General features: G+C 63.4%; 4 protein-coding genes across 5 annotated transcripts; all 4 read left to right on the forward strand.

The window, feature by feature from the left end:
• The first annotated feature begins 458 nt into the window (after positions 1-458).
• Positions 459-12,031, forward strand: zfc3h1 (zinc finger C3H1-type containing). Its single transcript, XM_077596886.1, has 30 exons — positions 459-1,160; positions 1,687-2,123; positions 2,510-2,890; positions 2,962-3,085; positions 3,164-3,384; positions 3,447-3,575; positions 3,643-3,887; positions 4,000-4,089; positions 4,190-4,364; positions 4,436-4,564; positions 4,950-5,528; positions 5,612-5,715; positions 5,828-5,959; positions 6,042-6,163; positions 6,229-6,330; positions 6,417-6,542; positions 6,972-7,128; positions 7,198-7,384; positions 7,533-7,718; positions 8,478-8,715; positions 8,801-8,906; positions 8,963-9,161; positions 9,231-9,325; positions 9,412-9,519; positions 9,880-9,984; positions 10,060-10,198; positions 10,290-10,390; positions 10,492-10,593; positions 11,261-11,300; positions 11,389-12,031. The coding sequence occupies exons 1-30, from the start codon at positions 545-547 to the stop codon at positions 11,641-11,643; spliced, it is 5,730 nt and encodes a 1,909-aa protein (XP_077453012.1). The 5' UTR covers positions 459-544; the 3' UTR covers positions 11,644-12,031.
• Positions 12,032-12,583: 552 nt separating this feature from the next.
• tbc1d15 (TBC1 domain family, member 15) lies at positions 12,584-17,723 on the forward strand. The gene is made up of 17 exons (XM_077595782.1): positions 12,584-12,745; positions 13,552-13,674; positions 13,747-13,812; positions 13,881-13,968; positions 14,043-14,235; positions 14,882-14,990; positions 15,075-15,269; positions 15,571-15,699; positions 15,788-15,891; positions 16,103-16,197; positions 16,272-16,388; positions 16,472-16,572; positions 16,674-16,773; positions 16,870-16,967; positions 17,027-17,143; positions 17,231-17,317; positions 17,437-17,723. Exons 1-17 carry the CDS (start codon positions 12,719-12,721, stop codon positions 17,596-17,598), a joined length of 1,911 nt encoding a protein of 636 aa, XP_077451908.1. The 5' UTR covers positions 12,584-12,718; the 3' UTR covers positions 17,599-17,723.
• Positions 17,724-17,869: 146 nt separating this feature from the next.
• On the forward strand, positions 17,870-21,101 carry tph2 (tryptophan hydroxylase 2 (tryptophan 5-monooxygenase)). Of its 2 annotated transcripts, XM_077595783.1 has the most exons (11): positions 17,870-18,492; positions 18,562-18,669; positions 18,818-19,001; positions 19,089-19,183; positions 19,273-19,340; positions 19,419-19,615; positions 19,684-19,819; positions 19,879-20,005; positions 20,109-20,204; positions 20,630-20,763; positions 20,868-21,101. In XM_077595783.1, the coding sequence occupies exons 1-11, from the start codon at positions 18,316-18,318 to the stop codon at positions 21,040-21,042; spliced, it is 1,497 nt and encodes a 498-aa protein (XP_077451909.1). In that variant the 5' UTR covers positions 17,870-18,315; the 3' UTR covers positions 21,043-21,101. The 2 variants fall into 2 exon arrangements, 1 of the variants encoding a protein (XP_077451909.1); XR_013299532.1 differs by having other exon boundaries at positions 20,109-20,763; positions 20,868-21,016.
• Positions 21,102-22,062: 961 nt separating this feature from the next.
• rpgrip1l (RPGRIP1 like) lies at positions 22,063-27,774 on the forward strand. The gene is made up of 21 exons (XM_077595785.1): positions 22,063-22,206; positions 22,307-22,433; positions 22,526-22,806; positions 22,865-22,967; positions 23,029-23,121; positions 23,227-23,332; positions 23,406-23,552; positions 23,639-23,712; positions 23,792-23,919; positions 24,009-24,109; positions 24,198-24,230; positions 24,329-24,493; positions 24,597-25,293; positions 25,364-25,458; positions 25,525-25,876; positions 25,994-26,184; positions 26,260-26,377; positions 26,462-26,824; positions 26,910-26,991; positions 27,054-27,190; positions 27,404-27,774. The coding sequence occupies exons 1-21, from the start codon at positions 22,143-22,145 to the stop codon at positions 27,511-27,513; spliced, it is 3,567 nt and encodes a 1,188-aa protein (XP_077451911.1). The 5' UTR covers positions 22,063-22,142; the 3' UTR covers positions 27,514-27,774.

Below are 27,774 nucleotides of genomic sequence, written 5' to 3' on the forward strand. Positions count from 1 at the left end.
AAAAGACAACGGGAGACTTTGGGAAGGAGCATCTCATGAAACGATATGGGAGACAAAGTCACTATCCCCAAAACGGTGATTAGTGTGTTAAAAAAAAGTTGCATTTCTAAGCATTCCAGTGAAGCCACACTAAAAAAACGTTCAAGGACATTTGAAGTCGACAAAATGAACGACGTGTCCATAAATTGGGCACAACTTGGCTGGACCAAAATGACTGCAAATCATTTTGGTTTGATGACCAATAATTGATCATTTTTCAGCATAAAAATAAATATCTGTATATATCTCAAATGCTGAAATGGCATCAATATATCGATGGACATGTATTGCAGTCATTTTCTACCAATTATTTATTGCCGACCCCCGCCGAAGTGATATTTCCTTCGCGGCCCCGACGCAATATGGCCGACGAGCTCTGACGCTCGTTCCCTTCGGCTCACAGCGCGCTTGCGACATATCGCCCTCAATAAACATGGAACTAGCAGCTAGCTAGCAGAAGCAGCGAACGGTAGGCAGGCAGTCGGGCAGCGTGGCGCTCAGCAACATGAGCCGACTAGCCGCTGTCGACATGGTTGCGCGTACGGAGTCGTCGCTTCGACCTCCGACGGACGACGTGGAGCTGGAAGACGGAGAAATCTGCGACGACGACAGCGAGGAGGCCCCCTCCGCCGTCGCGGAGGCCACGGCCCGGCGGAAGGAGTGCTACCGCGACGGCAGGCCCGACGGCGGCACCCCGCGGCCTCCCAGGCCGCCTTACGCGGTCCACCAGCCGCCGGACTTTAGCCACACGGCGGCCTACGACCCCCGCGGGCCAGCCAAGCGCAGGCAGCAGTGCGGGCCGGAGCGACCTCACGCTCCCGGGCCGCCTTCGTCGTCGTCGTTGCCGTTGCCGTCGCCGGGGCACGGTCTTCTTCTTCCTCCTACTCCGCCACCGCCTCTCCCTCCCCCGGCGCCTGCCCCGGTGCAGCCGCGCGGGCCCAGCTTCTGGGAGCGGAGCCACGGCGCCCTGTGGAGGTTCCGACACCGAAGCGTGCCCAACGGAGGACGGGGTGCCTGGAACCGAGGAGGCTGGGTGGGCGCCAGGCCCCCCGTGCCTCGTTACGGCTTCGGAGAGTTCGGCAACAAGCGTGGGGGACTCCAGGACTGTCCCTCCGCCAATCGTATCCTTTCCTCTCATGTTCCTAATCCAGGCGCACAGATGCACCCGAGCGAGCGCATCCGACCCACAAGAGCAGTGGTTTCCAAACTGTTCCACTTTGGGCCGCGGAGTGGCTGCGGGTTTTCATTCCAACCCAGAAAGAGGACACCTTTTCACCAATCTGCTGTCCTACAAGTGCAGTCAGTGGATTAGAGTCAGGTGCTTCTTGTTACATTGGTCAAAGTGTCTGTACTGGATCGGTTGGAATCAAAACCTGCACCCACGGCGGCTCTCGAGGACCGCTTTGGGGACCCCTGCTCAAGAGGCTCGCTGGATTTGGCGTGTTTTGCTTCCTGTCTGTCAGCCAAGAAATGACCCCCCACCCCATTCAACTGTCAAAACATGCCCATTCCAGAAGAACCTGGCTCCTGTTTGTACTATTATTCAAGCGTCACATAAACTTAGCAGAGGCTGCAGGCCGACGGTGCATCCGTCCGTCCGCCCATCTGCATCTTGCCGGGTTGCGAGTCCTTGACGGCTTTTGGCAGAGCGGTCGATGGGAAAGAACCAGGCGAGAAGGGCGGCGCCGAGCCCGGACAAGCGCGCCGCCGCCGCCGAGTCCTTTGAAGACCTACTGGCCAAGTACAAGGAGATCCAGCGGGAGCTGGAGTCCATCCGCAAGGAGGAGAGCATGGCGCTGGAGCCCCGGGCACCGGCGCCGGTCCAGCAGGCGGCGCTTCCTCCCCTGGACACCGCGGCGGCCCCGCTAGCGCCGGCGCCGCCGGAGAAGCGCCAAACTTTCCGGGCTTTCAACATCAAGCCCCTGCGCATCCAGCTCCCCGCGCCCGCCGGTCTGGATGGCGAGGAGGGGCGGGAATCGGGCCGCAGCTCCGCACCACCCGAGTCGGTCTGGGAGGACGACGGCAAGACCCCCGGCGGGGAGTCCTCCGCCTCCAGCGACGACGTCTTCATCTGCCTGGACGAGGTAGGTGGCTCCTTTCTTTGACGACGACGCGCGTCAAATGACTTCCCAGACCGAAGGTGTCCTTTCTCCCGTCCGAGACGCCACCAACGTCGGGGAGGTTGGCGTCGGGCGCCGCCTTTTTTTGGAGCTCCCGTCCGATCCCATTTTTGTCCACGATGCGCTCGGCCGGCACCCGTCCGACGCCGGCCTTAGGGTTTTTCATCCGGTAAATGTGAGGCGTTTTTTTTTGCCATTCTCAAGTGAGCCCCGCCCGGTGCTAGAAATGCTCGGCTCCCAATTTCCAAAGAGAAATGGTCCCGTTCAGCAGACGCCTTTGCCCGGCGCTTTTATTACCGGCGCTCCACCGGCTCCACGCCGGCTACTGAGCGCGGCATTCCTTTTTTCAGCTGGAGGGTCAGGTGGAGGAGGAGGACCTGTCGGAGCTGCAGCTGCGTCTGCTGGCCTTGCAGTCGGCCAGCCGCAAGTGGCAGCAGAAGGAACGGCAGGTGATGAAGAAGAGCCGAGAGCCCGGCGCCGCCGCCGCCGGCAGAGAGCGGCCCCGCCCTCAGCCCCGGCCCGCTCCACCGGATGCCGGTCGCCCCGAGCAGAAGCGGCGGCCGGTGCCCCCGCCACCGGCGTCGCCCCGCGCGCGCAAGGCGGGCCGCCGGCGGGATCGGGACGAGCGCCGCAAGCGGGAGGAGGAGATCCGCAAGATCCGCGACCTGTCCAACCAGGACGAGCAGTACAAGCGCTTCATGAAGCTGGTGGGCGGCAAGCCCCGCGCCAAGGTCGGTCGCCGTCGCCCGTCCGGCATCGGCCCGCTGGCCCGTCATCCCACCCGGCTCTCCGTCTCCCGTAGGCTCGGGAGGGCGAGGCCCGCAAGTCTGCCGGCAGCGACGCGGCCGGAAACCTCTACCAGTACGACAACTACGAGCAGGTGGCCATGGACACGGACAGCGAGCCCGGTTCGCCGGGTGCGCCAGGTGCGCCTCGCGCGCCTCCGTCCGCCGTAGCCGAGCAAGCTGCTCTTCTCGCTCACCTTTTCTCGCTAATTTTTGCAGCGCCAGACAGGACGCCACGCACGCGTGGCCCGACGCCCGTCCCCGACGGCGGACGCCAGCCGACCTTCCCCGTCCCTCGCCGCCCCTCGGCCGGCGCCCGCTCGCCGCCCCTCCCGGCCGACGGCCCGGCCCCCCCTCCCGAGCCGCCGTTCGCCGAGGAAGAGGAGGAGATGCTGCTCCGGGAGACGTGTCTGATGTCGATGGCCAGCAAGCGCGCCGAGGTCCGCCCGCGCCGCCGCCGAGCAAAAGCCGGTTTGGTGACGTCTACTCTCGTCGTCGGCAGGTGACGTCGCGCCCCCCGTCCCCGAACGCGGAGACCCTCGCCGTCGGCGAGCGGCGCGGTCGAGTAAACGCGGACGCCGAGCCGCGGGCGCTCAAGTTTGCCCGAGGAGCTTCCAGAGCGCCGCTGGTGGTAAGTGGCGGCAAAATGGCTCACGCCGGCGGCGGCGCGCCCCTCATCTGTGGTCCGCGCTTCTCAGCTGCCGCGCCACAAGTCGGTGGTGGTGTCTCTGGATGAGTCGGACGACAGCGACTCGGATTCGGCAACGATGGGCGGTCTGGAGTTCATGATCAAAGAGGCTCGGCGGACGGCCGAGGTCAACGCCGTCAACGCCGTCAAGTCCAAAGGCGCGTCGGAGAAGGAGAACCATCCGCTGCGGACGCCCGAAGCCCTGCCCGAGGCCAGGAAGGCCGAGTACCGATTCCTCAGGGACGAGCTGGCCAGGTGAGGGCCGCGCCACGGTGGCGCGGTGACCGGGGAGCGCTTTGCGCACTGGAAACTCGGAGCGTGCCGTATTTCCGGGAACTTTTGGCCCGAGTGGACGCCTGCGTTTCAGCAGGGAGAAGCAGAAGGCCCCCGACGGCGGCGCCACCGCCGCCGCCGCATCGTTGGTGAGCCAGGCCGAGCAGAAGCTACGAAAGCATAGGTGAGGGAGGACGCCGGACCAAACAAACGAAGGACTCCCTCCCCCGTTCCCTCCTTATCCCTAATCCCGTTGGCTACCAAACCACCCTCCCTGGCCTCAGAGAGTTGCTGGCGCGAGACCGGGCCCTGCTGAAGAACCTCCTGCAGCAGCAGCTCAAGAAGTCCGAGTCCCTCAAGGCCGCCGAGTCCAAGGTGGCCCGACTCCGGGAGCAGGTGCTGGCCTCGGAGAAGATCGCCCTGGCCAACAAGACGCTGCTGAAGAAGATTCAGGAGCAGGTGAGCGTCCAAAACGCTCGTCCGTCGTCCCTCCGTCCCGCCCTCCGGCCCACCCCCGACCTGCCGCGCAGGTGCGGCGCGTGGAGCAGCGCGTGTCCGTCAAGACCACGCTGGCGGCGCGCTTGGAGCAGGAGCTGCTGTGGACGCGGACGGTGGCGGGAAGAGCGCCCAAACGCAAGGCCGGAGCCGTCCTCAAACCGGTAGGGGGGGTCAAAGGCGTCTCCAGGCGCCAGGGTTAAGGTTTGAGCGGGGGTCTGTCTCCAAACTATTCCAGAGAGGGGCGCAGTGGCTTGGGGTTTTTGTTCCAACCTATAAGAGGAAAGCTTTCCACCAATCTGCTATCTTAGAAGCGCAATCAGATGCTTCTTGTTTCGGCAGCAAGCTCATTGGTTAAACCGTCTGTGTTGAATCGGTTGGAAGAAAAACCTGCGCCCACGGCGGCCCCCGAGGACCGCTTTGGGGGGGTTAGAGGGTTACACGGATTCCTCTGTGATAGAGGAGACCGGATGACAAGGCCCCTAACTGGCCCCAGAGCGCAGTTGGCCACCCCCGTGCCAAAAGGTAACCTTTGCGATCCTCCCGTAGGTCAGGAAGCTCCAGCGGGCCGCCGCCGTCGAGCGCTTTGCGGCGCTGATGGCCCAGAAGCGACGTCTGCAGCAAATGGAGTCGGAATATGCCTTCAAGATCCAAAAGCTGAAGGAGGCGCAGGCCCTGCGCCACAAAACGGTGTCCGGGCCCCCCGCTCTTCCCCGGGCTAGAGTTTGCCCGCCGCAGCCGTCCCCGCACGACCTGGCTCAGGACGTCCTGGTCCTGGACAACGAGGACGCCCCCGAGGCGGACGACCCTCGAGCGGAAAGCACCGAGGCGGCCTCCGGCCTTCGCCGTCGCTCCGCCGGCACCAGACCTAACCTGGAGCAGCCCGTCGCCGCCGACGCCGAGGCCCGCCACGGCGAGGGACGTCCCGCCGAGGCCCGCCCCGCCGAGGTCCGCCACGGCGAGGGACGTCCCGCCGAGGCCCGCCCCTCCGCCCCCTCCGGTCCCGACCTGGAAGTGCCGAAGCGCCGGCGATTGGGCCTGGGGGAGCTGCTCCGGGAAGAGCTGGCCGTGCTCGGAGAGCTGCGTCCGCCCTTCCCCGATCCGGACCCGCCGTCCCCGGAGAGCCAAGTACGAAGCTTGACCCCCCCGCTCATTGTCGCGGGAGATGATCCGTAAAGCGCCTTCTCACGGACTTGTCGGTTCGCCCGCAGGCGCCCGGCACGGAGGCGGAAGCCGGCAAAGTTTGGGCCCTGGGGAGCAAACCGGTGCCTTTGGGCCCTTACCGCAGTCCCCTCCTCGTCTTCAAGTCTTACAGGTGAGGTTGGCGAGGCCCGGAGACCCCGGCCGACGCAAACGTAGCGTTCGGAATGGCGTGGCGTGCCAAAATCCCGAGCGGCAAGCTAACCCTTTGTTGGCGGCGGCGGCAGGTTCAGCCCGTACTACAGGACCAAGGAGAAATTGTCGCTGAGCTCGAGCACCTACAGCAACGCCATCCGGCCCCGCCGCCGCTTCTGCCGCTTCGACCTGAGCGGGACCTGCAACGACGACGACTGCTCATGGTGAGACGACGGACGGACGGAGCCACGTGACGCCACCGGCCCGATAACTCCCCTAACCCCCTCCCTCCCTCCCTGCCTCCAGGCAGCACGCGAGGAACTGCGGGCTGACGGGAAGCCACCTCCTCCAGGACGTGCTCTCCTACAACTTGGCCCTGATCGGTTGCTCCGACGGCAGCTCGGACGGCCGGGTCGGCGCCGCCACGGGTGAGCTTCCCGGCGAAATGGACCCCACGCGCCGGCTCACGGCCGATGGCCCGTCGCCGCCGCAGAAAAGTACCTGAGCAAGCTGTTGGGTCCGCACAAAGACGAGATGGCGGCGGACCAGAAGGCCGTCTTCCTGGTCAGCAAAGTCAACGAGAGCTGCCGTCACGGTGCGCGCTCGGGGCCGACCGGAGGGTGCCGTCGCCGTGCCCGCTGGCCTCCCTCAATAATACCCCACCCCCTCCTTTGTCCGCAGTCCCGCCCTTCACCACCTGGAAGGGCAAACGCGAGTGGAGGCCGTGGCCGAAGAGCCAGCGTGGCACAGACCACGCCGACGCTGACGCCGACGCCGACACGGGAGAGTGGACGCGCGCGGCATCGGGTGCGTCCTCTCGTCGTCCGCCCCCTGACCCGTTCGAGCGGTCAGATCATTTTTAGTCCGGAGCCGTCCCAATTTGAAAAGGTATTTATCTTGGACGTACAAAGCATCCATCCGCTTCGGAGGGCTACGGCGCTACGGGCAAAAACCAATCCGAGCCCCCCGAAACCAAGCCCGCAGGAGAAAGCCATGGCAAAATGTTGAGAAATTTGCAAGGCGTTATTGAAACCACATTTCAGCTATTTATTTTCTAAATGTAAAATCCCCAATGGAGAGGCACATTCCAAACCAGCGACTCCATTGGGCGTTAAAGCTAAAGAATGCAGATTCCGGCCCCTTTTTGTTTGGCGTGTCGCCGTCGGCCAACGCGCGCCAAGCCAAAACGGACACGGTGCGCACGGTGGATGGGCTCACGGGTCCTCTCGCCAACAGAGGCCCCCCCGAACGTCTCGGAGGCGCCCGAGGACAAGCGCTACTTTGCGGGCGACGCGGACGACATCGGCAAGATGGAGAGCGGCGTGCTGGACGACCCCGCCGACGCGCAGCTGTGGATCAAGCTGGCCTACCGATACCTGCGGCGAGACGACGCGTACGGAAGGAACGCCACGCCGCGCACCCCCCCGCCGGCTCCCGTCCGACGGCGTCCTCCTTTTGACAGGTCGCTCGCCGAGTGTTTGGAGGCGGCGCTGAACGCTCTGTCTCGGGCGCTGGAGAGCAACTGCGGCGATCCCGAGGTGTGGACGCACTACCTGACGCTCTTCTCTCGCCGCGGGCACGCCGACGAGGTGCGGGAGATGTGCCAGATGGCCGTGGAGCACGCGGCGCACGTGCGCGTCTGGTGGACGGTGAGTCATTTCTCAGCCAACGATTGTCGCCGTCGTCGTCGTCGTCGCCGCCGCCGCCCTCGTCGCCACCGCCGCGATCCTCCTCGTTCTGACGGCACGCAAAGAGTCCGCCGACAAGAAATGAGATTGAAGCGGGTGGGACTTGCAGTACCTGACGTTGGCGAGCACCTTCGAGGTCAAGGACTCGGTCTGCGTGCGCCTGATGGACTTCCTGCTGGCCCGCTCGGAGGGCGACCCGTCCGAGCGCTCCTTCCGCCTGCTGGAGGCGCTGCTCTACCGCGTCCACCTCAACGTCTTCACGGGGCGCCCCGCCGCCGCCGTCGCCATCTTTCGGGTACGTTGACGGCGTTTGTTCGCCGGCCCGGTCGAAAGGATGGCAAAAGAAATCCACCAATTTGATTTCAAACGTCCCCAATTTTGGTGCTTTCTCACTATTTGTACTTTGGGTTTTGCCTTTTGGGGGGGGACTTTACTGGCGTCTTCCTTTTTGGCTTTGGGCTAACGCAGGGGTCGGAAACCTAAGGCTCGGGGAGCCATATGTGGCTCTTTCCATGGCTCTCCACAAATCTGTGAGGTCAAATCTGGAAATGAGCGGTGAGAGTCCCCAACGCACGAATAGGAGCGTCACAGCAGCGTCGACACGACCTCTAGAATCACCACTTGAATCATCATCATTTTATTTTGTATTACTCTTCTGCATGCATGATAATATTGACACGGATTCAAAAGATTTCACAGACTTTAAAAGTGGTGAAATGACCTCCAAAAAGTCACACATTTTGATGTATTTTTACTTTTCAATTCTGATAATGGCTCTCGAGAAATAACATTAGAAAATAGGAATTGTTTATGGCCCTTTTCAGTCAAAAAGGTTTCCCCATCCCCGGGCTAACGCAATACGGCACAAGGAAAATCCCATTGGCGGCGGCGGCCTACGTTCTTGGCCATTGGCTCAAAATGGAGCTTTTTGTTGGCTCCAGAGATTGATTTCACAATTGGCACGCTTTTGGCGTCAGGGGGAGCCGTCCGTCCTTCTCCTCCATTACCGCCAAGGCCGTCGCCCAAAATGGTCTTCTCTCTCTCCCCCCCTCAGGACGCCTTGACGGGGGACCGGCCGGCGGGCGCGGCCGAGCGACTGGGACCGGAGCTCCGCGCGCTGGCCTGGTGCGCTTACATCCACCTGAGGGAGTTCGGGCACCTCCCGGCCCCGCTCGTGGACCCGCTGGAGTCGGGCCCGTCTCGGCTGCCGGCCGCCCAACGCTTCCTCTTCCCCTGGCGCTCGCCGGCAGACGTGGCCACGCCGGCGTGGGAGTTGCTGGCCCTTTTCCAAGGTAGGAAACGTCCAGCCCGACGCCCACTTTCTTCCCCCGCGGCCGCCCAAAGCCCACCCTTTTCTCCATGACCCCCCATTGGCAGACGGTGTGCGCCGGTGCCAAGAGCCCACCCCGACCCCGGGCCCCCGGACGTGGCCGTGCTTGCCGCTGGACCTCAACTCGCTGCTGCTGCGCGAGCTGTCGGACGGGTGAGCACGCTGGACGCCGCCACCGATCCTCAACGCCAACGTATTGACTCGCGCAGGCCGGAGGAGGCGGCGCGCCAATGCGAGGCGCTGCTGGAGGCGCGTCCCGAGTCGAGCGAGCTGCGAGAGTTCCTGTGCCGCCTCCACCTGCGCTCGGGGAAGGCGGAGCGGGCCGCGGCCACCTGGGCCGACGCGCTGGCGCGCCGGCCCACCGACGCCGAGGTTCTCTATCGCCGCTGCCGCTTCCTCATGGCTCAGGTGGGCTCCGCCTCTCCCGGCCGTCCCCCCCGCTCGACGGGCGGCGACCGACCGCGTGTCGTCGCGCAGGGACGGCGCCGGGCCCTGGCGGCGCTCTTTCGGAGTTTCGTCTCGGCCGTGTGTGAGGAGACGGACGTCCCCGCGGCACCCCTGGACTTCCTGCGGTGCGTGCGTTCCCTCCGTCCGTCCGTCCGTCCGCCCGCCCGCCTTAAACCTGGGCGCTAACACGCCCCCTCTTCTCTCTTGGCAGGAGCGCGCTGGGCCTCCCCGTGGACCGGCTGCGCTCGCCACCCGTGGTCCGCAAGGATCTGGAAGGCGAGCTTCTGCGTCAGCGCCCCTTCCTGCACCTGCTTCACTGGTAACGCACCCGCACCTTGACTCGGCACGATATTGCTTCACTCAGAAGATGCCCCTCCCAGTCCGCCGGCGGCGGCGGCGAGTATCGTCGCTCGATCCGAGCCGCCTTTGGGCTACTTTGCCACGGACGAAAAACCTCCATTTTTGCCATTCCAAAGCAATCTGGCGTTTTTACCACGTTTCACCATTGGGCCAAACGAGTGTCTCCAAACATGTGGCGAGGGCGTGGCTTGCGTTGGCCTAAGGGTTGACCCTAAATCCTGCACGAGCTCGAATTTGCACCTAGTAAAGATGGCAGCGCAGCGGCATGGCGGTAGCGTCTCTCCGAGGTTCTTTGGTACTGACGTGCAAACGCTTGCAGCCGCTGGCACTGGATCCACGAGTCGACGGAGGCCGCGCTGGACGCTTTTGAGAGGGCGCTGGGCGCGGCGGGGCCGCGCCGCCACCTTCGCCGCCTGTGGACGGAGTGAGTAGCGCCATCCTCTTTGCGCCGCGCGTCGGCGCGCCATCGCCGCATGAGCTCCGTCCCGTGCGTCGACAGCTATCTGGAGTTCTGCGCCACGCACGCCGTCCGCCGTTTGCCGGACCTGGTCCTCCGCTGCCTGGGGACCGTGCCCACCCGCCTGGAGGCGCCTTACGAGCCGTCTCGCTTCTGGACGTCGTACGGCTTCCACAACGAGGCAAGAAGGAAGGAAGGAAGGAAGGAAGGAAGGAAGGAAGGAAGGTTCGGGGCCGGGTCGCCGCCGAGCCTAACCCTAAAACGCTGTCCAGGTGCTGGCGCTCTATCTGGGACGCGTGGACCGAACTCGGCGCGCCGACCTCCTCCAACGACTCCACTACGTCATGCCCAACAACGTGGCCCTCGCCGTCAGGTAGGGGGGGGGGGAGCGAGCGAGGGAGGGAGGGCGCCCATCCGCCCTCGTTCCCGCGGCGGTTAAAGCCTTTTTTTTGTCTGTCTGCTTGCCTCGCACAGGTTGATGCACGAGGAGTTTTTGGCGGGCAACCTGGAACACGTGCGCTTCCAGGCTAGGATGCTGACCAACAGTGCCCCCAAGTGTCTGCCCGCTTGGAACATGTGAGTGCGCACGGGATGTCCAATACCGCTATTCCCCGATAAGGGCGCTCGCTTCCGCTAGAATGGCGTGACGTTCGGCCAGCGCCATCGATGGACCGTTTGTTTGCTCTAGAGCAGGTCCGGTCCAGTCTCTTTTCTATATCTCCCTCCTCCAGCACACCTGAATCAAATGATCAACTCATCAGCAAGCTGTCCACAAGCTTCATACCGATCCCCATGATTTGATTGGGGTGTGTCGGTGGGGGGGAGACATGGAAAACAGAGCGGATGACGGGGGCTCTCCAGGACCGGACTTGGCCACCCCTGCTCTAGAGTGAAAAATGGCACCCGATGTCTCTGTCGCAGACAAGGAAGTGACCCAAAAATGGTCTTTTCCTTTCTTTGCTCCACCCATGGCCAAAACCACAATGTAAAGAAAAAAATCATAATGGAGAATTACACAAGACCCCGCCCCCCCTGCACGCCAAACAACATCCTTGTTCAATGTCTGTCATCCGCTGCCCATTGACCCCTCCCAGTAAAAAATGAATTGGACCTGGCGCTTGACCGTGAGCGTTCAAAAGGAACAAGGTGGTATTTCCAATGGCGCCCGTGGAATTGGGCAGGGTGGCTTGGGGGTTCTGAATTCACCCGACCCCGCTGACCCGGGCCCGGATTTTCCCTACAGAGCCGTCGCGGTGGAAATGGAGCTCCAGCGGCCGGCGGAGGTGAGGCGCCAACCCGCGGGCCGGCGGTCGGCCGGCCGTTTGGACCGACTCGATAACCCACTCGCTTGCTTTTTTTTTCCCCGTCCAGGCTCGCCGCGTGGTCCAACAAGCGCTCCGGAACCTGCCGCTCTGCGCACACCTGTGGAAGCAGGTGAGTGACCTCTATCCGGACGGCTTCGATCACGCCATTTTTTCTTTCCTTCCCCGTCGGCAGCTGCTGCAACTGGAGGCCGGCGGCGGCGCCGACGGCGTGGCCCGCGCGGCGTCTCGCGCACGAGAGGCGGGCGTGGCTTTACCCCAGCCGGTCGCGGCGGCGGACCCACACGTCACGTCGGGGGTGTGACGGTGGCCTGGCAAATTGAGAGGAAGAAAAAAACAAAAACAAAACTAAAACGCCGCCTCCTCCCGGTGTACGTAAGTATGTCCGCAGAGTGACGTTTGCTTTGTCTCACTTCCTTTCTTTTCCCTGGGGGAGGGAAAGAGGTGGGGCGGGGTGGGTCTTCCGATCCAAGGACGTTTTCAGCTACGTGCCCTCCTTTTTTGTTGACTTTTGTTTTGTTCGGCGGGCGGAAGGGAGACAAAAAGACACGACGCCGTCCGTGCGAGTGACAAACGCTGGACGGGAAAACGGCTCCTTTTCAATCTTGTCCTTTTTGTGATTAAAGTATGGATCATCCGGATGTTTTTTAAAATTTTTGCTTTTGATTTGAATAAACGGTCAGATCGCCAAAGGTGTCTCTCTCGTCTTATGTCGGGCCACTTCTCAATGTTAAAAGCGAGCCGTGCCGCTCATCTGAATCGTCCAGGGGCGTGCTGAGACCACTTGAAGCCAGCTTCTAAAGACGCTCAGTGGCGAGGCGCAGGGCCACACACACACACACACACACAGGTGGGCGGCCGCGTCTTACGGCTCTCGGCATTCGGCGTCCAGTCGATGCTAAAATGATATCGATAATGCGATCAATGCCATCATGAAATCTAACGCTGGGAAAAGTGCAAAAGAGCTGCTGAATATGCTTGCTTGTGTAACTTGGACAACCATGTAACAACCCATGGGTCTTTTTATGCGGTCTTATGGCAGCCTTTCCAGAGTTGTGACTTTCAAGCACTTTCTCTGGCCAAACTAGTATCGGCAAACCCTTGACGGCTATCCTCTTTACATTTAAATAGGGCGCCTGATCACTTCAACTAAATGCTACGACGAAACTTTGGATCAAAAGGTCATTTGTGCCTCATACGACGGCCAAATGTTCAAGTGTTCGTGTGTGGACCCGCCTTGCTTCCTTGCTATGGGCTAAGAAGGCCCAGGGCCTACCTACTCCTCGCCCCCACCAACAGGGCGTCGCAGGCTGGCCGAAACGGAAGCGGCGCGTAAAGCTGACGTCGGCGTCGTCGCAGGCGCGTGACGCGTGGGCGACATGGCGGCCGAGTCTTCAGCGGCAAAGGTAAGTGGCTGGCGTGTCTCGCAGAGCGACGCTTGACGGCGGCCGAGGGCGACCGAGGGCGACCGAGGCCGACATGGTCGGCTGCTTGCTTTCGGCGCTCGTTCTCGCTTCTCCGCTCGGCTCGGCGCTCTTTAAGTGGCGCGCTAGCGGCGGCTAGCGAGCTCGTTAGCTAACGGTTAGCCCCCTCAGGCTCAGACATGTGGCCCCGTTGCAATCTCTCCAAAGGACCGCACGGCGTCAGAGTTCCCACGACGAGTCGCACGAGCGAAGCCACTTTTATTTTCCTTCCTCGGAGGAGCGGGAATGTGGCGCTTTTCTCACGGGCTGCCGCAAGCTAAAGAAGGCGGCCACCGGTTTGTTTTTGTTTTTACCGGAAGCCAAGCCCTCTTTTGGGGGGACTACCCATAATGCTTTGCACCCCAACCATCAATATACAGTCGTGCCTGTAGGTATCATTTTTTATATGCTAAGGAGTGCTTCGCGATACGAAAAAGATCGAAGTTACACAATCCCCCAAAAAGTAAATCAAGTTCCTTATCCATTAGTGTACTTTGACTTCCCATTATTAAACGATTAAAAAAAAACTACAAATGCAACGTGGCAAATATTTTCACTCACACACACAATGTTTGGATGACGATCGTTGGCACGAACCCCGACCGACGTATCGTGCCGATAAATAGCCTTTTTTCAAGTTCTGGCGATATCCGCCAACATAATCGGTATCGTCGGCGATCTTTGAAAGCCTCATATTGGTTGACCTGTCATCTTTTTGGTGCGCTCTCTAAATGATTTTTTTTTTACAGCTTCCGTGCGCCGTTCGGGTTCTGTTTGAGCGTGATGGCGTCCTGGCGCGCCCCGGCGCCCGAGACCGAGAAGACGCCGAGGAAGACTTTCTCGTTTGTGGCTCCCTTCGAATTGTCCAGAAGGTAAAGCTTTTTTGGGGGGCGAGCTCCATTCGGAAGAAGTTCAATTGAGTTTGCCGATGCCCTCCTCGTCAGGACGCCGACATCTCCGTGGAGTTTACGCCCCTGGAGGATTCCACGGACATCCTGTGCGCCGCCGAGGTACGCGCACGCCTCCGCTAAACACCCCGCACGCCAACCGACGCCAAGGCCCATTTCTGTGCCGGCAGGACTCCAGCTCGGTGATGGAGTGGGTTCGGCGCGGCGGAGGCGGGCGGCGGCCGGCCGAGCGGGACCCCGTCCGCGCCGCCGACGAGGGTGCGAAACCCGACGGGCCCGCCCGCCTGCCTGCCGTCGGCTCGTCGGCTGACTCCCTCTCCCGTCCTTTTCAGGCGCGCCGAGGCGTGGTTTCTCGGCGGGCCTGACTCAGCTGGCCGCCGTCACGGTCCGCCGGGACCGGTGGCGCGACGCCCCCGCGTTGCTCTTTGCGCTGAAGAGCGCTACGTCGCTACCGCCTCTGCTACTGCAGCAGGGCGGTGCCGAAGAGCTCCTGGACTGCCTGAGGAGAGTGGCCACGCTCAGCCAGTGAGTCGCCGTCGGAGTCGCCCCCCCTCTCTCTTCTTCCTCCTCCTCCTCCTCCTCCTCCTCCTCTCCTCCTCATTTCCATGCTAATTGCCTCCCTTTGAGGTAAATGTCAGCTCCGGGAGAGAGAAGCCTCTTATCTTCCTCGGCGCAGGAAATTGTCCCATCGCCCGGCGGAGTCCGCAAAGCCCACGTCTGGCGCGGCCCTTTTATAGGCGCAGCGGCTTTTCAAGGCAAATTGTCTTGCCCGTCCGACGTTATCACACGTGAGGACCAAAATAAATGCCTCCAAAATAATGGCAGGTAACCTCATAAGGCCAAGTTAGCTATTTTCGCTCACGCTAACCTGACAAGCACAAGAAACCTGCGTGGATCATCCAGAAAAAAAATCTCATCTGAGATTCATTTATACTATTGGATTATTTCTCGCTCACGCGCAACAACATTTTTAAACATCACCTCAGCTTTGAGGACGTCGAGCCGAAATCCTAGCCAAACGGACGTCTCCCTTTCGGCCGAAACTACCAATCGCGTTCACGGAAATTGCGAGTAGGTCGGCACGGGAGCCGGCGTTTTGACTCCGTCGTCCGTCGCTCCGATGTTTGGGACGGGTGCGGGCGGCGCTCACGGGACGGCGGCTCGCCCTCAGGTGCGCCCTGGACGCGTCTCGCCTGCTGATCGGCCCCGCCGACAAGCTTCTGGGCGACTCTTTCGAGAACCTGCCCGGCGACCAGGACGACCGCAACCACTTTGAGCCAGTGAGTGTCCCGGGGCGCCTCTACGGCCGGGTGGGGGTGGGGCGGTCCGGACGGGACCGTTGACGCCACCGCCGCGTCCCGCAGAAGTTCCGGGAGGACCCTGGCGCGAGCGCGGCGGACCGCGCCTCCAAAGTCAGCGACGGCTTTTTCGACGCCTTCCGGGGCGGCGAGCGACCGCGCCGGCACCCGCCGGAGGAGGTGGCCCACGTCCTGGCGGAGCCCGTCCCCGCCCTGGAGATCAACCAGCAGGAGGAGCCCGGCTTTGAAGTGGTCACCAGGGTGAGTGGCCCATTTTTGGGATTGCCTAGCGCAGGGGTGGTGGGCAACTCCGGGCCTGGAGAGCCGCTATCCATCGCTGGAAAACAGAGCGGAGACCGGGTAGCGGCGTTCCGGGACCGGAGTTGCCCACCCCTGGCCAAAAATTGGAGCGCCAGTCCAACGGAGCCAGATGAGCCACGGCAAATGATGGGCTCAAGAAGCTGGCGTCGGGCTTCCCTTCGTTCTATTGCTCTGCCGAGCTCGGACGCTAGATGGCGCGTTCCCCTCTTCTGCCACTCACGGTGCCGTCCTTCCCACCCAGGTGGGCCTGGGGAGCCGTCCGCAGGTGCAGCGGGGCGCGCCCGTCTCCGCGCCGGTGTGGAGCGCCCACCAGGACCGGGACGGCCGTCTGCTGCGCGTGGCCGGGCTCAAAGAGTCCATCTTCAGGGGGGTGAGCGCCTTAGGAGAAAGGCCCAAACGCCAGTCCTCCCCCGCCGCCGCCGCTCTTCTTTGACACCTCGGCCGTCGCCTCCTTGCAGGGTTTGTGTCACGCGGTGAGGAAAGAAGCCTGGAAGTTTCTTCTGGGCTACTTTCCCTGGGGGAGCACGCTGGAACAGAGGAAAAGTCTGCAGAGAAGCAAAACGTAACTCTCTTCTTCCCTTTTCTCCTCACCTCGCTCGCAAACCTCCGCCCGACGCTTTAGCCGACGGCGTTCCGACGGCGGTCGAGCTCGGCGATTCCGATCGCCACGAAAAGCATCGGGGGCGTCGGCGCTCGCGACGGCTCCGATACTTTGTCCGTCGGCGGCCGAGGCGCGTCGAAGGCCGGCCGTTTATTTCCCGGCGCTTTCGCAGGGACGACTACTTCCGAATGAAGCTGCAGTGGAAGTCGGTGAGCGAGGAGCAGGAGAAGCGCAACTGGCGACTTCGAGAGTACCGGAGTCTGATCGGTGAGCACATCCACGCTTGCAAACGATTGACGCGGCCGGCCTCACGGACCCCCGTAATCCCCCCCAACCCGCAGAAAAAGATGTGGAGCGCACAGACAGGAGCAATCCTTTTTACCGGGGGGCGGACAACCCGGGCCTGGTCCTCCTGCACGACGTGCTCATGACGTACTGCATGTACGACTTTGACCTAGGTGAGGTCCGCCGATCTCGGGACGGAATCGTCCGGCACTGAAAGAAAACAGCCCCCCCCCCACCAGCCGGCCTTTGTGCGCAGGTTACGTGCAAGGCATGAGCGACCTGCTGTCGCCCCTCGTCTTCGTCCTGGAGAGCGAGGCGGACGCCTTCTGGTGCTTCGTCTCCTTCATGGAGCAGTTGGTGAGCGGCGTGGCGCGGCACGGCACGGCGCCCGGGCTCGTGGGCCGGGCCGGGCCGGCGCCCGACTCCCGCCCTCCTCCAACTCCTCCCCTCTCTCGCAGCACCGCAACTTTGAGGAGCAGATGCTGGGGATGAAGGCTCAGCTCATCCAGCTGGGTTCCCTGCTCCGACTGCTGGATCCGTCCTTCCTCAATTACCTGGGTGAGCCGCAAGAGCACCCCAAAAGCCACGGGGCCGAGTCTAGCCGCCGCCGCCCCCCCGAGTGAACGGCGGCGGAACTCTGCTCTGCGTCCCCAGAATCTCAGGATTCGGGCTACCTTTACTTCTGCTTCCGCTGGCTGCTGATCCGCTTCAAGAGAGAGTTCGCCTTCCACGACGTGCTCCGCCTGTGGGAGGTCAGCGCCGCCAGGGGGCGGGACTCGGTGGGGCGGGACCCTGACCCGGCTCCGCGCAGGTGATGTGGACGGGCCTGCCGTGTCGCAACTTTCACCTTTTGCTCTGCTGCGCCATCCTGGACTCGGAGAAGAGCAAAATCATGGAGGAGAAGTTCGGTTTCAGCGAGATCCTCAAGGTGAGGCCGGCCTTTCCGCTCCGTTCCGATGGAAGCGCCCGGACGCCCGCCCTCCGCCTCCCGACCCTAATCCTCGTCCTCCGGCAGCACGTCAACCAGCTCTCCATGAAGCTGGACGTGGAGGAAATTCTTCAGATGGCAGAAAGCATCTGGCTCCAGATCAAGAAAAGTCAAGTAAGTGGTTGCCGAGCGCCCTCGCCGAGGGAAGGCCCGCCGACCGCCTGGCCATCTCTCGGCGCGATCCTTCGCCGTCCCTCTCGGAGAAGGCGCCTCACCCACCGCCGTTCTTTCAGGGCTGCCCTCGGTCGGCCTTGGACATCCTGGCGCGGGACTCCTGCCACCGGGCGTCGGCGGGCCCGCGCCCGGACCGGGACGGACGCTCGGCCGGCGCCACCGACTCCGGGTGCCCCGGCCCGCTCGCCTTCACGTCCCAGCCCGGAGCTCTACTTTTCTAACGGAGCGCCACGCGGGACGGCAAGTTGCGCCCATTTTTCTTTTCTCGGCACTCGGGTCGTCGCGGGCGAATCGGCCACGGGTCGTCCTTGACGGCACTTTTGGCGTATTAAAAAATGTGCTCTTCTTTCTTGCGGCACCGTGACTCTTTTTTTCCGTTGGGCCCCTCTGGCTTCGGAGGGCCGGTGTCAAGTCACCCCAAATTTCCCAGGGTGAGGGCGACCCGTTAAGTCGCCGAAAATGACAAGGAAGCCATCGACACCGATAGCCGTCCCGTTGGCCCCCCGCTGCTCGTCTCTCACTGCCGTCGCCGTTAAGAGGAGCGCAAGCCCCCCACCCGTTGGCGTCTTTTTCTTCAAAGGGGCCGGCCGAGCTATCGGCGCATCGCTTCATAACGCCGGCGCATCTGAGAAGCTTTCATTTCCCGAGCGACAGGAAATTGCGGCGGCCGCTCGGCGTCCTTATCGAAACGCCAACCCGTGGATTCGGTCGGGGCGCGCCGGCGACAGATTAGAAACCCCCCCCATTGACGTCAGCAGCGTTCGTGAAGCTTTTCGGGGAAGCGGGGCAAGCCGTAAGGACCCCCACCCACCCGCACGCCTTTTTAAGCAGGGCGACGGGCCGGCGAGCGGGCGCTCTCCCTCCTGTCCTTCGCTCGCTCGGAGTCGGCGCCGGAAAGACTGGAGAAGTTGTGGTACTCGTACACCCACTGGTTCCCCATGGCGTCTTCTCACGTGACCAAGGGCGCCGGGCGGGAGGTGACCAAGGTGGCCAAGGCGCCCGCCGGGCCGCCCGCCATGATGATGTTCTCCAGCAAATACTGGAGCCGGCGCGGGCTCTCCTTCGACTCGGCCGTGGCGGACGGACGCCCGCCGCGCCACACCGGCGGACAGATGGTGACCTCCGCCGGCCGTCTCTCGGCGCGCGCGCGCGTCGGCTCTTGACCCCGGACGATGCCGTCGCAGTCTCGCCGCCCGTCCTTCAGTCCCGTGGGAGAGAACGCCGGCCGGGCCGTGGTCTTCTCGCTGAAAAACGAGGTGGGGCGCCTGGTCCGAGCGCTGCGACTCTTTCAGGTAAGACTCCCCGTCCGCGCGCTCTGCACCGGGGATCCGACGGGGGGGCGGCGGCAGCCCCTTGATTTTCGGCCAAGCTCCTACCTAACAAGGCCCCGGCCGTGGTCACCGGTTGAGCGATGCGGTGACCGGTGCGGCGCTTGGGCAGGAGAAGCGGGTAAACCTGAAGCACATCGAGTCGCGCGCGTCCAGGCGTGCCGCCGACGAAGTGGAGATCTTGGTGGACTGCGTCTGCGACGAGAAGGACTTTGAGGAGCTGCTGGAGGCGCTGAAGGAGCGCGTCGACATCCTGTCCTCGGACACGCCCGAGCGCATCTGGGCGGCGCCCGACGGTCGGTCCGCCGGCGCTCCGCCGGCGCTCCGCCGGCGCTCCGTTCCCGTCGGGGCGCCGCCACCTGACCCGCGTGTGCGTGTCGCAGATGACGTACCCTGGTTCCCCATGAAGATTTCCCAACTGGATCAATGCTCCCACAGAGTCCTGATGTACGGATCGGAACTGGACGCCGAGCACCCGGTGCGCCCGTGGCCAGCGCGTGGCCAGCGCGTGGCCAGCGCGTGGCGGCTGGCCGGCCGAGTGCTCATTTTGCTCTTTTTATTCTTCAGGGTTTCAAAGACCCGCTTTACCGCCAGCGGCGAAAGTATTTCGTGGAGGTGGCCATGAAGTACAAGTTGTAAGCGCACCTCGCCTCAGCCTCTGGCTTTTGTCTTTCTCGCCGCGGCCGAGCGATGGAGTGTGTTGCGCTTTGCAGCGGAGAGGCCATCCCCCGCGTGGACTACACCCCCGAGGAAGTGCGCACGTGGGGCGTGGTCTTCGGGGAGCTGGGCAAGCTGTACCCCACGCACGCCTGCAAAGAATACCTGAAGAACCTGCCTCTGCTCAGCCAGTGCTGCGGCTATCGGCGCGACAACATTCCTCAACTGGAGGACGTCTCGCGCTTCCTCAGAGGTCGGCCGGGTCGGAAACTTTGCCGCTAACTTCCCTTTAATGCCGCCGCCGCCGCCGCCACCTTCCAGAGCGCTCCGGCTTCACCGTGCGCCCCGTGGCGGGTTACCTGTCGCCCCGAGACTTCCTGGCGGGTTTGGCCTACCGCGTCTTCAACTGCACGCAATACGTCCGGCACGGCAGCGACCCGCTCTACACGCCCGAACCGTGAGTGAGTCGTTGGGCCCGCGCGCCCTCACCCGCGCCCGAGCCGCTTTGCCTTTCAGGGACACGTGTCACGAGCTCCTGGGTCACGTTCCCCTGCTGGCCGACCCCAAGTTCGCGCAGTTTTCGCAGGAGATCGGCCTGGCCTCTCTCGGCGCTTCGGACCAGGACGTGCAGAAACTGGCCACGGTGAGAGTACCCGGCGGGGGAGGGGCGGCCCCGTGAAGCCGGCCGGCGCCCGACGGGCGGCCCGGTGAGGCCGGCTCATCCGCGCGCCGCCTTGTGTTGTCAGTGTTACTTCTTCACCGTGGAGTTTGGCCTCTGCAAACAAGACGGTCAGCTGAGAGCCTACGGCGCCGGCTTGCTTTCGTCCATCGGAGAGCTCAAGGTATTCCGCCCATCAAACTCCCCGAGCCGTTTAAGACCACTCTCCGGTCAGACGGCCAATCCTTTTTTTTTGCGGGAGACTCTGGCCTCACGTCCTGTACATTTTGGATCCTTAATTGTTGACTTTGGGCCAGTTCGGGGCTGTTTTTTCAGCTGTCTTGTTGTTGTTTTGGGATCACTTTCTGTGGTGGTGGTTAGGAACGGTAGGGTGAGCTGGGAGGGGGCCAACGACCAAAGGGAATGTGAACGCGGACACGATAGTCAGCTAGGCGTACATGGAGGGAAAAGCGCGCAAATCCGTACCAACCAACCAACCAACGAGCGAGCGAGAAAGACACACCACGTCACCGGCCCCCTGGGGTGGAAGGACTTTGCTGGTCGGTGTTGTCTTTCTTTTGTTCCGTTTTGTTTTTTTTCCTCTCCCAGCACGCCTTGTCGGCAGAGGCGCGAGTGATGCCCTTTGACCCCGAGACCACCTGCAGGCAAGAATGTCTCATCACCAGTTTCCAGGAAGTTTACTTTGTCTCGGACAGCTTCGACGAAGCCAAACAGAAGATGCGGTAGAGACGCCTTTCCCGCTCGCAGCGCCCCCGGCCGAGGGTGCCGCCCGCCGTCGGCCTCGAGCGCTCCTCGTTGAGGGCGCCGCCGTCTTCTTGTTTTTCAGAGAGTTCGCCAAGACCATCCGGCGTCCCTTCTCGGTGTACTACGACCCGTACACGCAGAGCGTGGACCTGCTGAAAGACACGCGCGGCATCGAGGATGTGGTCAATGACCTCCGAGGCGACCTGACCACCGTCTGCGACGCGCTGGCCAAGATGAACACCTACATGGGCATCTGAGTGAGAGTGGACCCCTCCTTATCGGCGCCGTGCGGCAAAAGAAGAGGGAGAAGGCGGCCCGACCGCGTAATTCGATGTCCGGACTGTCTTACTCTGAAGAAAATCAATACTGTGAGTCCACTGTGAAATAAAGGTGTGTCGCCATCTCAAAAGCAAGCGTCTTCTTAACAAACCGGGCTGACCCACAAATTGTTCTTTCAATTGAAAAATAAAAAAACACGACTGCAGGCACTTTTATAAGAAAGCAAGCCGTTTGAACATGGACTAATTGTACCCTAGTGACTTGAACGGTACGAAGGCCGCTCGGTGGTTCTGCCCCAAGATGGCCGCCGAAGGGATGTCGTGTCCCTGATGGATCGCGTCTTTAAGCCTGGATGTCTGACGCGCTCAGCGCGTTAAAGGAGCGGGGCGGGCTTCGTCACTCGTCAGCCATCTTGCGACAGAGCCATTGAACGCGTATATGCTACTTTCCAGATTGCTCCCTTTCAGACTGCTAGCTTTATCCCGAACGTCACAGATGCAGACGCATACTCGAAAAAGAATTTCAGTGAGCCACGAAGAAAATGTCGAACGTGGTGTCCTGTCGAGAAGACGGCTACCGACCACCGTAGCCACGGGCAAAAAGAAGAAAAAAACCCGACGGCGAAGAAGAAACGACAAGAAAGAAGAAGAAAAAAAACCGACGGTGAAGAAGAAACGACAAGAAAGAAGAAGAAGAAGGAGACTAAGAAGAAGAAAAAAACCCGACGGCGAAGAAGAAACGACAAGAACGAAGAAGGAGACGAAGAAGAAGAAAAAACCCGACGGCGAAGAAGAAACGAAAGAAGAAGAAGAGGAAGTAGTTCTGATCCATCGGTTGTTTACACTTAGCAAGTAGCGGCGAGTAGAGCAGAACGCCGAGCCAAGCCCAAATGTTTTCATCTCGCCGCATTGAAGAGGGGGCTAGCAGTGAGCTTTGAGATTCGACTCGGTTCGACTCAGCTTTTCGCTCTGCTCGTAAGTTTGACGCTGGCCACACAAACAGCCTTTCCAATACAGGCTGCTGCTGTTGCTGACCTTTCTGGAAAGAGGCACAGGCAGTTGTCTTTTCTGCCGGAAAGATGTCTTTCTTGCTGGAAGAGACGGCGGCGGCGGCGCACGAAGCTTTCAACCCCCTCCGAAGCGGTGCGTGGCTCGCGACGGAGGTCCGAGCGCCCGAGGTGCCTTGTAAGAAGCTGACGGCTTGTGTTCGTCTCTCTCTCCCCCCCGCCCCCCGCCGTCACAGATGCTCGCGTCCGCGCGGACGTCTCCCGGGTGTCCAGGAAAGAGCTGGAGGACAACTTCCTGCAGCTCCACGACGACTCTCTGCTCCTCAAACAGCACATCCACCAGCAAGAGGACAAGATCAGGAAGTGGGACGGGGCCCGGGCGCTGACCGTCGGCCCGAGCCGTTTGCTTGCTTGCATTTGCTTGCGTTTCCACACGCTCCCGTCCGTCCCCGTAGGCTGGGCACCAAGCTGCTCAGGCTGGTGAAGGACCGCCGGCGGATGGAGCGGCTGGCCGAGGGCGGCCTCGCGCCGGTGCCCTCGCGACACCAATCGGAGAAGGACGACCTGCTGGGAGACTTCCAGGAGAAGCTGCAAGCGCTGGAAGCCGACAACGAACGCCTGAGGCAGCGTCTCTTCGTGGCCGAGCAACGGCGGCGGCTGGCCTCTCGCTCGCCTCGCCCGCGCTTACCCCGGAAGGCGGACGACGCCTCCTCCCCTTCGCCCACGCCGGCCAGACGTAAGTGAGCCGACCGATGCGACCGGACGCCGGCGGACACCCGCGTGTCGCTCGCCAGGCGCCAGGAGCTCGCCGGGAGACGAAAGGCCGCAGACCGCTCAGCCCGCCGCCGCGTCGGTCTACGGCCTGCTGGAGGAAGCTCGAGAAAAGACCCGGAATCTGTGAGTGCCGGCCCGCCTCGCCGCCCACCGCTTGCTCAGTCCTCGGTCTTTTGCGGGGCAGCGAGAATGCGACGGAATCGCAGCGCCGGCGCATCGCTCAGCTGGAGGAGGAGAAAAGTGTGGCGCTGCAGCAGCAGAACAAGTCGGAACTGAGGTAGAAGGCCGGGTGCGCGGGCTTTGACCACGGGCGGCCCCCGACCACGGGCGGCCGGCAACCGGCGAGCGCCATACGTCACCAGTCCCCCCGGTGCCCCGGCAGGTCGCAGATCAACAATAACGTGACCTTGATCAAACTGCAGAAACAGCTGGCCGAACGATGCGACGCCATGACTGAGCTGGAGGAGCGCTTCCTCCAACTGCAAGAGGTGGGCGCGCCGGCTCCGCCCGAGGCCGACCCCTACGTATCGGGAGCGGGACCGCTGGCCTTTTTCCCGGCAGAGTCAGCGGACGCAGAAGGCCTGCTACGACGCGGCGGCGGGCAAAATGGCGGAGCTGACGTCGCAGCTGAAGGACGAGCGCGCCAAGGTCGTGGAGCTCCGGACGCGCCTGCAGACGGAGCAGCTGGCGCGCGCCGAGACGCAGCAGGTTCGCCGTCCGCTCCCGGCCCGCGGCGTCTCGTCTCGGGGCGTCCCGTCCCATCTCGGCTCGCGGCATCTGGCCCCCGTCTTTAGTTGCGGGAGCGCATCGAGGAGGTGGAGCAGGAGCGAAATCTTTTGAAGGAGCACAACGACAAATTGCTCAACGGGTGAGACGGGCGCTCCGAGGGAGCCGGGGCGTACCCCCCCCCGAGACCTTTCTCCGCGAGCCGGCACTCTCTTGGGCAGCATGTTGGACGGGCGGCCGAGCGTGGACGAGCGACATCTGGAGCAACGGGTGGCGCAGCTGGAGGCGGCGCTGCGGGCCGACCTGCTGGACAAGCAAATCATCTTGGAGCGGGTCCGAGCCGAAAAAGGCGAGCGGGGCTGGGAGGGGTCGGGGGCGGAGGGCCCGCTCGCCCAAAAAGGTTGGGGTGGACTTGAACTGCCCGCGCCTTTTCTCCAGACGCCAGCGAGAAGCTGAGAGAAGAGAAGCAGCAGCTGGAAGCGCAGCTGGCCGAGGAGAGGTGCCAGACGGAGCGGCTCCGACGCCGCCACTCCGCCCAGGTGAAGCCGGCCGGCCAGCCGGCCGGCCCCCTCCCCCTGGATTCCGTGTAGAAAAATTGAAAAAGCCAACGCCTCTTGTCCAATGCAGGTGGACGATGACCCGGCGACGCCGCTCCCCGAGGTGAGGCGCCGAGCGAGCGGGCGGGCGGGTGGGCGTAACCTCATCTAAGAAGACCGGTCACGGGGAACTCCTTGTCTTGTCTGCCTCCCCGCCGCTAGGTGCCTCAATTTCACCCGGAAGGAGAGTCTCTGTCGCCCGCGGAAGGCAGCGTCGCCGTCATGGCCTCCGGACAACAACGAGACGCCCACGCCGAAACCATCCAGGAGCTGGAGAAGGTCCGACGGCTGCTGGCCGCCGAGAGTCGCGTCGGCGCCGACCTCAAGGTACCTGGTCGGGGGACCGCCCCGGCCGGCCGTTCTCATTTCCCCCGTCAAACGATCCACCGGTGCGGCCGATGAATGCCAACGGTGTGTCGCGCGCTCGTAGGCCGAGCTGGAGTGCGTCCGGCAGAAAATGGAACGTGACAAAAGGTGGCAGATGTTGGCTGGCGACGACGCCCGGGAGCACGCGGCGGAAGGCTCTGGACGCGCCGCCGCCCGGCAAGACAAAGGGGAAGGCGCCGCCGCCGCCCGGCAAGAGAAGGTGGAAGCCGCCGCCCAGGATGATGGCACCGAAGGCGCCGGCGCACAGGAGAATGGCACGAAAGCCGCCGCCCAGGAGAACGCAACGGAAAGTGCCCGTGGCGCCGCCACCGCCGACCGGGAGCACGCCTCAGAAGGCGCGGCTCGGCGACCCGCGCTCTCCGCTTCGGAACGGACCCCTGGCCCGACGGCCGAAGAGGGGGAAAACCTGCTGGAAATTCAGATCGTGGGCGCCACGCTGTCGCCGGCCGCCCTGGAGACCATGGGCGACCCGTCGCCTTCCACCTTTTGCACTTACGCCTTCTACCTACACGAGCTGCACGCCACCCCGGTGGCCACGGGCGTCTCGCCGCGCTACGGCTTCACGTCTCGCTACGCGGTGAGCGCCGACCGCCGCTTCCTGGAGTACCTCCGTCACGGCCGGCTGCGCGTCGACCTGCATCAGGCGCTGGGACTGCGCGGGAAGACGGTAGCCAGCGCCGCGCTAGAGCTGCGCCACCTCCTCCGGGACGGCGCGGCGGCCGGCACGCTGCCGCTGCTGGGTGAGCGTTCCCGCCTCCACCCGGCGCCGAGGTCTCGCTGAGCCGCCCGCCTTTCTCTTTTGGCGCTCAGGAAGCGGAGGCCGCGACGCCTCCTTCGGACGGCTGGATTACTGGATCAAATTGAGGCGGCCCGTCGGCGGGTCGGACGGCGTGCTCGACCGGAGCGTGAGTCGCCCGCGCCCTCGCTCGCCTCCTTTCCGATGCCCAATTAGTTTTTCCGTCGACGCTCAGGTGACGGCGGAGGAAGCGGAAGCGAAAGCGGAAGCGGAGCAGTTGGTGCGGGTGGAGGTGCGCGGCTGCGAGGGCCTGCGCTCGGAGCGCTCCTGGCCGCCCAGCCCCTACGTGGTCTACAAGTTGCTGGACTTCCCCGACCAGCCCACGTCCACGGCGCGCGACACTCGCCAGCCACGCTTCGGTCACGTCCGGACCTTCGCGCTGACGCCGAGCGCCGACCCGGAGCGCCGCCTGGCCTCCGAAACGCTGACCTTCTACGTCTTCGACTACGAGGAGCCGCGGAGCGACGTGTACTTGGGCAAAGCCGCCGTTCTCTTGGCCCCGCTTTTGAGCCGGCGGGAGATGGCCGGTAAGCCGCTCTCCGTCCGGCGCGCGCGTGCGCCTCCATCCGTTTTGGCTGGATGGAATGGACAAAAGCCTTTTGCGTGTCTGCGTGCGTGCGTGCGTACGCGCGCTCCGCCGGCAGGGGCCTTTGACCTGCGCGACTCGACCGGACGCCACGCGGGGCGCATCGACGTGGCGCTGGAGTTGGTGCGGAGCGGTGACCCGCCGGTGGCCAAGGAGGGCCCACGGGTCCCCAAGAAAGTCCGCTTCCCGGAAAGCCCGCGGCGGCGGCCCGCCAAGAGAGTCACCTTCCCGGACGCTCCCGAGCCACCGGTGGGTGACCATTCCTCCCGAGCGCGGAAGGCGCGACGACCGGGGTCTCAGGCGCCTCGGCCCCCCTCTTTGCAGAAGCCGGCGGAGGGGTACGAGGAAGAGCGAGAGTCTTCGGCACCCGAAGGTCAACCGGTCCCGACGCGGCCGCCCTCGGCCTCCGGGCCCCGGCAAGAAGCCCGCGTCCTTCCCGCCGGTGAGCACCTTCCGTCCACACGCCGGCTTTTCGTCTCCCCCGCCGAAATGGCGATCGCTCGCCAACGGGCCTTTCCGTCGGCAGGCGGGGGCCGCGGGGAGGAAAACGACGCCGTGGGGAGAGATGGCGGCACGGGCGGAACCGGCGACGCGGGCTCTCCGTCCGACAGCGACGACGACGATATCGTTCGGGCGGCCCAGATGACCTCGCCGTCGGTCCGCGGGGGCGACCTCCGGGCGAGCGGCGCCGCCGGCCTCGGCGACGCGTGCCGGCTACGCGTGGAGGTGGCCAGTCTCACCCTGGACGCCCAGTCTCGCTTGTGCGCGGACGCCGACGTGGTCCGCCTCTTCGTGGAGTTCGCCTTCCTCGACATGCCCACCGAGGAGTCGCCCGTGTCCCTGCCCAAGCCTCCCCCGGGGAAGAGCGTCAGCTTCAACTTTAGCAAAGGTAGGCGCACGCCAGCCGGCCTCTAGAAGCCACGCGGGCCCCGGCCCCGGCGTCGGTAATCGCCCGACTTTGTCGCCACCGGCAGTCATTCGCGTGGACGAGGACGCCGGCTCCAGGCGCCGACTTCTGGGGGAGGTCCTGGCGGGACGAAAGCCCGACATGGAGAGGTGAGCCGCCGGCGGCGCTTCTCGGCGGGCCCCGCCGCCTCGTGACCAATTTTTGTGGGCAGGGTTCGTTTCACGGTGGTGAGCGAGCCGCCCGAGGAGCAGGAGCAAGAGCGGGACTGCGAGGACGTGGGCGTGGCTTACCTCAAGATGGACGACCTGCTGATTGGAGCCCATGACGTGGCCCGCCTCCGCCTCCCAGGTTATAGCGCCTCTTCTCTTTCTCGCTAGGGCCAGAAGTCCCCGGACGACCGGGGCCCCGAAAAGCCTCGACGGTTGGCCCCGCAGACCCCTGTCGTTTTGCTCCCACTTTCCCCAACGGCCCAAACGCTCCCATTTACCAAAGCCGAGCGCGGCGAAATGTGGTCCTTCGCCGGCGCCGACGGTGACCTTCCGCTTTGCACTTGTGTTGCAGTGGTAGACGTGGAGGACGGCGTCTCCCCGCTGGGCGTCCTGGCCGTGTCCTTCGAGGGGTTGCGGACGCTGCGCTGCATCCGGGACGAGGCGGCGTCGGCCGGGGCCTGACGCCGGACCGCGGCGCTTCTCTTTGCCGCCGTTTAAGCGAGGTTCGAGCCCGGCTCGAAGAGTCCCCACCTTCACCTTTGACCGGAGCGGGAGATGTCGGCGGGAGGCGGGGCCTTCTCTTGTGCGCCACACGAGGCGTGTCCGCGCGCGCGTGACAGGCTGTTAGCGAGACGTGCGCGGGTTGGGAGAGTGGGGTGGGCCAACTGTCACCTCCAGCTGCCGCGTGGAAGACTGAGCTTCGGCCGCTGAGGAGAAGGAGAA

The sequence above is a fragment of the Stigmatopora argus genome, chromosome 3, assembly GCF_051989625.1.
Source record: "Stigmatopora argus isolate UIUO_Sarg chromosome 3, RoL_Sarg_1.0, whole genome shotgun sequence".
Lineage (NCBI taxonomy): Eukaryota > Metazoa > Chordata > Actinopteri > Syngnathiformes > Syngnathidae > Stigmatopora > Stigmatopora argus.

Bases quoted from the DNA above. Each gene is read 5' to 3' on its own strand.
- zfc3h1 (XM_077596886.1), top strand. From the start codon at position 545: ATGAGCCGACTAGCCGCTGTCGACATGGTTGCGCGTACGGAGTCGTCG. The intron at 4,365-4,435 runs GTGAGCGTCCAA...CCTGCCGCGCAG, and splicing joins TGAAGAAGATTCAGGAGCAG to GTGCGGCGCGTGGAGCAGCG. The intron at 9,985-10,059 runs GTGAGTAGCGCC...GTGCGTCGACAG, and splicing joins CTTCGCCGCCTGTGGACGGA to CTATCTGGAGTTCTGCGCCA.
- tbc1d15 (XM_077595782.1), top strand. From the start codon at position 12,719: ATGGCGGCCGAGTCTTCAGCGGCAAAG. The intron at 12,746-13,551 runs GTAAGTGGCTGG...TTTTTTTTACAG, and splicing joins CCGAGTCTTCAGCGGCAAAG to CTTCCGTGCGCCGTTCGGGT. The intron at 16,198-16,271 runs GTGAGCACATCC...CCCAACCCGCAG, and splicing joins AGAGTACCGGAGTCTGATCG to AAAAAGATGTGGAGCGCACA.
- tph2 (XM_077595783.1), top strand. From the start codon at position 18,316: ATGGCGTCTTCTCACGTGACCAAGGGCGCCGGGCGGGAGGTGACCAAG. The intron at 19,341-19,418 runs GTAAGCGCACCT...TGCGCTTTGCAG, and splicing joins GTGGCCATGAAGTACAAGTT to CGGAGAGGCCATCCCCCGCG. The intron at 20,006-20,108 runs GTGAGAGTACCC...TTGTGTTGTCAG, and splicing joins ACGTGCAGAAACTGGCCACG to TGTTACTTCTTCACCGTGGA.
- rpgrip1l (XM_077595785.1), top strand. From the start codon at position 22,143: ATGTCTTTCTTGCTGGAAGAGACGGCGGCGGCGGCGCACGAAGCTTTC. The intron at 23,713-23,791 runs GTGAGACGGGCG...TCTCTTGGGCAG, and splicing joins AACGACAAATTGCTCAACGG to CATGTTGGACGGGCGGCCGA. The intron at 25,459-25,524 runs GTGAGTCGCCCG...GTCGACGCTCAG, and splicing joins ACGGCGTGCTCGACCGGAGC to GTGACGGCGGAGGAAGCGGA.